At 40.5% G+C, this 6,630-nt stretch overlaps 1 protein-coding gene across 1 annotated transcript; it reads left to right on the top strand.

The window, feature by feature from the left end:
- Positions 1-3,742: 3,742 nt before the first annotated feature.
- Taar1 (trace amine associated receptor 1) lies at positions 3,743-4,784 on the top strand. Its single transcript, XM_032896365.1, has one exon. The coding sequence runs from the start codon at positions 3,743-3,745 to the stop codon at positions 4,739-4,741; it is 999 nt and encodes a 332-aa protein (XP_032752256.1). The 3' UTR covers positions 4,742-4,784.
- Positions 4,785-6,630: the final 1,846 nt, after the last annotated feature.

A 6,630-nucleotide genomic window follows, 5' to 3' on the forward strand; every position in this document is an offset into this window, starting at 1 on the left:
TTTTACTGGCTATGGCAATAAAGAATGCATAGAAGGAACCATGAATTAGAAAAAGAGGAAAGAGTAACTGATGGCCTAGGGAAATCTATGGCTAAGTTTGGTGTTAGTGCCTCTCTTGTTGTTTTTATTTGTTTAGTTTCAATTTAATCATCCCAGAGAAAACAGTACTGTGGACTTAGATTACACCACTCAATGACTATTTTCATGCTTATGCAAAAGCATATTAAATGTGTCTGTGTAAAATACTATAAACGAACTTAGCTTACCAGGTTTTAAAATACCCTAATAACACTGAGAGAAAATGTTGCAAAGTTTATTTTCTTTATCTTGTTTCCCATTAAAAACATACATTCCATTTCTTAGCCCCTTCACATTTATCTTCTTAGTTTGCGATAACTGTTTTTGGCTTTAGATTTTCATTTCCCTGCCTCCACAATGCTTTCTTAGTTGACCTGGCTTCTGTCCACTGTCGTGTTACATTGTTAATGGTGTCTTTGTGCCTCTTGGTAGCACATCTGGGGAGCACAGGATCTGGAGCATCTGTAAGGTTCTGCTTTTGGGTCTCTTCAGTAGATTCACTGACAAAGCTCGGGCCTGTTATAAGGCTGTGCTTATGTAGACCCTACCCAAGTGTACCATTCTGTAAGACATAGTGACACAAATCAGTACTTGATTGCTGTGACTCACGTCACCCTTGCTTGTTAAAAGCTGCTTTTTTTTTTTTACTTTTTATATTTTAAAGCAGGATTTGTTGCAATTATTGACACACAATTCTGTTTGATTTGTATAGAACTAATTATTTGCCTTTCTGGGACCCAGTTTTCAATATCTTAATTTTTATGCCTTCTCCAAGCAATAATGGACACGTAGGTGTTGTATCTTGTGAATCCTTGTGATCTGAGAGACATCTTTCACACTCACACAAGATGTTTCTTTGTTCTTGTCCAATGTTCTTACATTTAACGTTCTCTCTTTTAAAAACGTGTTCCTTGTAGCCCCCTATGGTTTTTTTTTTTAATTAAATGAAAGGCTCAGTATTTCTGAGACGTTTAAAGTTATGTGACTCTGGGAAAACACAGTAATTACAGACTGAAAATTTGTCGAGAAATGTCAAGCAACGTCTATGCTACTGGAAAGTCCAACTCTAGGTTGTGCGAGCTGCTAATGTGGGTCCCTATTAGCCATCTTCCTTAGTTAGAGTTTCTATTGCTGTGATGGGACACCATGACCAAAGAACTTAGGGAGGGAAGGGTTTAATTGACTTATACTTCCACCGCTGTGTTAATCGTCATCAAAGGGGAGGTTGTGGCAGTAACTCACACTAGGCAGGAACTTGGAGGCAAGAGCTGATGCAGAGGCCATGGAGGGGTGCTCCTTGCCTGTCAGTAGTGTTAGGTTATAATGGGCACTGATTGTTCAACAACTACCTCAGCCTTTAAACGGTTAATGTAAGTTTGAGAACACTGTTTTGTAGGTCCGCAAAACTTTATAATTCACTAAGACCCACAAATAATCATGAAACAATGGCGCTTGCATTAAAGCAAAGTTTAGTTGCAGTTTTAGGTCTGCATTATTTTAAAATAAGTCTCCTCACCTCTAAAAATTAGTCTATCATCTGCTCTCATTAGTGGAAATGAGGAATAGCCATGGGCGCTTCCTTCCAGTGTAAGCCAAGTGTATTCTGGGATCTGCACTCCAGACTGTGCTTTAACCACTGAGCTATCTCTCAGGTGCAGTGTATGATGAGTTTTCCTACTTGATTACAAAGACAACATTCTCCTCTGCATATCATCTGTTAAGTACACCTATGTCTTCTGTATAGTTCCTTTATAACCTTCACCTCCTATGAAGAGTGATGAACAGGGAACCAACTCACTCTTTCTTCACTTGGAAGCTCACATCAAGAATCAGGAGTAAACCAAAAGCAAGTTCAGTCTGATAAATGCTCACCTTCAGATAAACTTTCCTTTCAGCCTCCGATGTCTCAAGGATGAGCAGAATTATCTTCCCCAAAATGATCATACCTGGATTCTGGACGTTTTATTTGTACTCTGGTTAGTGAAAACTTCTGCCTGTCTATCATAGCTTCCACTTGTAAGGCTGTGACATTTTACTAAATTTCACAGAGCCTCTATTTTGAATGATAGTGGTTTGTATAAACCACAGACGTACTTGCTTGTAGTCTTCTCTATTGCCCTCTTTCTGAGCACAGGAAGGCAATGATAGCCCAGCCACACGAAAATAGGCCTCAGAACTGAGAAAATGAGAGGTTTGATGATTCCGTAAGAAGCAGATCAATAGGATGCAGCATGCGCATGCGCACGAGTGAGAGTGATTCCTCGCCATTAGTATGGTCTCGGCACGCCATGAGTATGGTCTTGGCTCACCACGAGTATGGTCTCGGCTCACCATGAGTATGGTCCTAATAGAAAACAGGGGAAGGCATGGGATGTCACTGTATAGATTCTCTTAGCCTCTAATCCCTTAGTGGTGCCCATGACTGCTTGGGTCACAGCATTGGTTCTGAGAACATATTTTGTATTATTACTCTTTTTATAGTACATCAATATTCTGGGGAAATACACATTAACACATGAGTTCTTCCTTAATAATGTTGCTTACTTGATTGGTATCCTTGTAAGGATCCAAGAAAAATAGCAGCTGGAAAATTGTCATTAGTATCTGACAAATGGCTTGGACCAGAATGTAGATATTTTTAGCATGAAAAAAAAAAAAAGAATTTCATCAAGATTTTGGATTGAGGAATGTTATTGTTGTATTCTTGTTGTTGTTGCCAGTGCGTGCATAAATGTTCTCTCTGTCTCCCTGTCTATTTCTGTCTCTCTGTGAAAGAAAGAGTCAGAGAGCCTAACCTAGACATTTCGGAGTGCTATCTTCCAGCAAGCAGGAAACACTACTGTGGAGTTGAGAGGGAAGATGCTTATATTGAGGCTTGTTGGCTTGTAGAGTACGCAAGCTCATGAGAAACTGTCTGAAAAGAAGGTACAGGAAACTGGGTCACGTGGGAGGGGAAGGATGGGCAAGCGGCAGTGACAGACAGCATCATCTCGTCAGGGTGCCAGACTTGTAAGGGGCGCTGACTCAGGACCCTGAGGAAGGACCTATCTGAAAAAAAAAAAAAAAGATGAGATTCCAGACAAAATGTAGGTGGAAGGCTTACCACTGAGTCTGCTAATCTAAAAGTGACTTTGACAGAGTATTGACAGAGAATGTGTCCCAGGATAACTTAAGGGCTATTTTAAATCCTCTGTCCAGGTAAATCTGACACGGAGAGTGTCAGCCTTCCAACTAGATTCTGTCTTCCCTCACACAGGCTGTTTCCCTTGATCGAAACACAGAAGAATCGTCTTTTGATTTTCTTTGGCTTATGAATAGGGAGGTTTTAGGTGCTGACTTTATTTTATTCTGCGCTTAATATTTTAGCACAATGTCCAGCTCCAACTAGGTGTTAAACATGTTTTAGACTGAAGCGTTACACTGCCCTTGTAAATAAAACTTCCAAAGCAGATATTCTTCAGCAGGAACGTGGAAATAAAAGAGTGAGTCGGTTGCTGACTGTTTCCTCATTTTTCTTCTTCTTTTCTCTCCTCTCAGGCTTCAGGGACAGGTACGTGTTCATAAAAATGAAAGGAGGTGGAATTCTAACCTGACTATGAGTTCTGGAGAAGCATTGCTCGACAGCCAAAGGGACAGAGCAGCCTGGGTTTAGTTCTCTGTAGTGATGCATCTTTGCCACAACAGCGCGAATATTTCCCACACGAACAGCAACTGGTCAAGGGATGTCCGTGCTTCCCTGTACAGCTTAATATCACTCATAATTCTAACCACTTTGGTTGGCAACTTAATAGTAATCATTTCGATATCCCACTTCAAGCAACTTCACACGCCCACAAATTGGCTCCTTCATTCCATGGCCGTTGTCGACTTCCTGCTGGGCTGTCTGGTCATGCCCTACAGCATGGTGAGAACAGTTGAGCATTGCTGGTACTTTGGGGAACTCTTCTGCAAACTTCACACCAGCACTGATATCATGCTGAGCTCGGCGTCCATTCTCCACTTAGCCTTCATTTCCATTGACCGCTACTACGCTGTGTGCGACCCTTTAAGATACAAAGCCAAGATCAATCTCGCCGCCATTTTTGTGATGATCCTCATTAGCTGGAGCCTTCCTGCTGTTTTTGCGTTTGGGATGATCTTCCTGGAGCTGAACTTAGAAGGAGTTGAGGAGCTGTATCACAATCAGGTCTTCTGCCTGCGCGGCTGTTTTCCCTTCTTCAGTAAAGTATCTGGGGTACTGGCATTCATGACTTCTTTCTATATACCTGGATCTGTTATGTTATTTGTTTACTATAGAATATATTTCATAGCTAAAGGACAAGCAAGGTCAATTAATCGTGCAAATCTTCAAGTTGGATTGGAAGGGGAAAGCAGAGCGCCACAAAGCAAGGAAACAAAAGCCGCGAAAACCTTAGGGATCATGGTGGGCGTTTTCCTCCTGTGCTGGTGCCCGTTCTTTTTCTGCATGGTCCTGGACCCGTTCCTGGGCTATGTTATCCCACCCACTCTGAATGACACACTGAATTGGTTCGGGTACCTGAACTCCGCCTTCAACCCGATCGTTTATGCCTTTTTCTATCCCTGGTTCAGAAGAGCGTTGAAGATGGTTCTCTTCGGTAAAATTTTCCAAAAAGATTCATCTAGGTCTAAGTTATTTTTGTAACGCAATCCATGAAACCAGTATATTTTGCAGTTCTTAAGAGCAGTTGGTGATGGGGGTTGGAGAGATGGCTCAGCAGTTAAGAGTACTGACTGTTCTTCCAGAGGTTCTGAGTTCAATTCCCAGCAACCACATGGTGGCTCACAACTTCTGTCATGGGATCTGATGCTGTCTTCTGGTGTGTCTAAAGACAACTACGGTGTATTAATATACATAAACTAAATAAAAAAAGTCGGTGGTTATATTTATGAACATAGTGAACCAACTATAGGCACTGATTTCATGGGCTTTTAACATCAATTATTTGAGTTAAAATAACACTTTGGTGTTTGTATATAATCTGCTATTTGACACAGGCTAGATATGATCTTGTGGTAAATCCAGTATTAAAGACTTAAATGCAAAAAATTTTCCCCGCCCTTAGATATCCTTTTGTGATCTGATGGTGATTGTTCATTCAGAAATTGAAATTGCAAGGCTGAATTTAGAGTGCAAATTAGAATTTGTCATATATATGTATATATATATGTGTGTGTGTATGTATGTATACGAATATCTATATGTTCATATGTATGTATGAACACATATGATATTTTGCAATGCAACTCATGAAACCATTATATTTCACTGGTTTTAAAACAATTTGTGATATTTATGAAAATGGTGAGTTAACCATAGGTTTTCATATATATATATATATGAAATGGGCAGAAATAGTGGTTTCCAATAATACGATATAGGAAAATATCATGAATTATATGTATTGATTTGCAATTAGGGTATTTCTCAAATAGATCTTACAGAATTAGTTTCAAGTTAAGTATCACTAGAAATTTGGACTTATTTAGGGACAGTGACATTTTCATGACCAAATTAAAGAAAGATAGCCAATTAAAATGCACATTCTGCTGTCTGTTCATAAATCTGAAGATCTTCTAAGGATGTAGTAAATCATTCCATCCCAAGACATAGGGGAACATAGTAGCTGAAGACTGCAGTCTCAGTGCTGGTGGCAGAGGCAGAGGCAGAGGCAGAGGCAGAGGCAGAGGCAGAGGCAGAGGCAGGGGCAGGCAGGGCAGAGGGGCGGGGCAGGAGGCAGGAGGCAGGAGGCAGGAGGCAGGAGGCAGGAGGCAGGAGGCAGGAGGCAGGAGGCAGAGGCAGAGGCAGAGGCAGAGGCAGAGGCAGAGGCAGAGGCAGAGGCAGAGGCAGAGGCAGAGGCAGAGGCAGAGCAGAATTGCCATTGAGGCTCATTTGGCAAACAGCAAATTCCAGACTGGGCAGGGTTACATACTAAAACCCTGTCTCAAACCAAACAAACTCATAACAACTACAAAATCATTCTTTCTGTTACAATCCATTTCAGGATTGGGTTGTCTCATTGACTGGGCTAGATTTTGCTGTAGCACTCTTAGGAACAGTACAGCTCTACATTGTAACACAAGTTGCCTCTATTCAGTCTAAGACACTAATTTGAATTCTTTCGCCCATGAGACCAATTTGCCAAATTTCAAAAAAGGAACACTCGTTTTTTGGAGAATCTTCTATACGTTATACTTTCTGTGGTTTTATTTATTTCAAGGTATTCCTTAAAAGTTATTTCCAGATTTTGTGTAGATCTTTTAAGAACTGTGATATTGATTTATAAAGGGTGAAAGGCTCTGGAAATGAGGAGCCAAAAATCCAGAAACAACTGTCTGGGTTATGCACAGTCATGTAGACATGTGATCAGAGGACAATAAGGTACGGTGTAAGGGGAGTAACTGAGTGAAGCAGAAAAAGACTACTCTTTAATATAACCATTATTGCCACTATTATATATGTTATGTTATGTCCTATAAACAATGTTATGCATAAACAATAAAGTTTACATTATATTTTCACTTGTTTCTTTG

The sequence above is a fragment of the Rattus rattus genome, chromosome 2 (assembly GCF_011064425.1).
Source record: "Rattus rattus isolate New Zealand chromosome 2, Rrattus_CSIRO_v1, whole genome shotgun sequence".
NCBI classification, from domain to species: domain Eukaryota; kingdom Metazoa; phylum Chordata; class Mammalia; order Rodentia; family Muridae; genus Rattus; species Rattus rattus.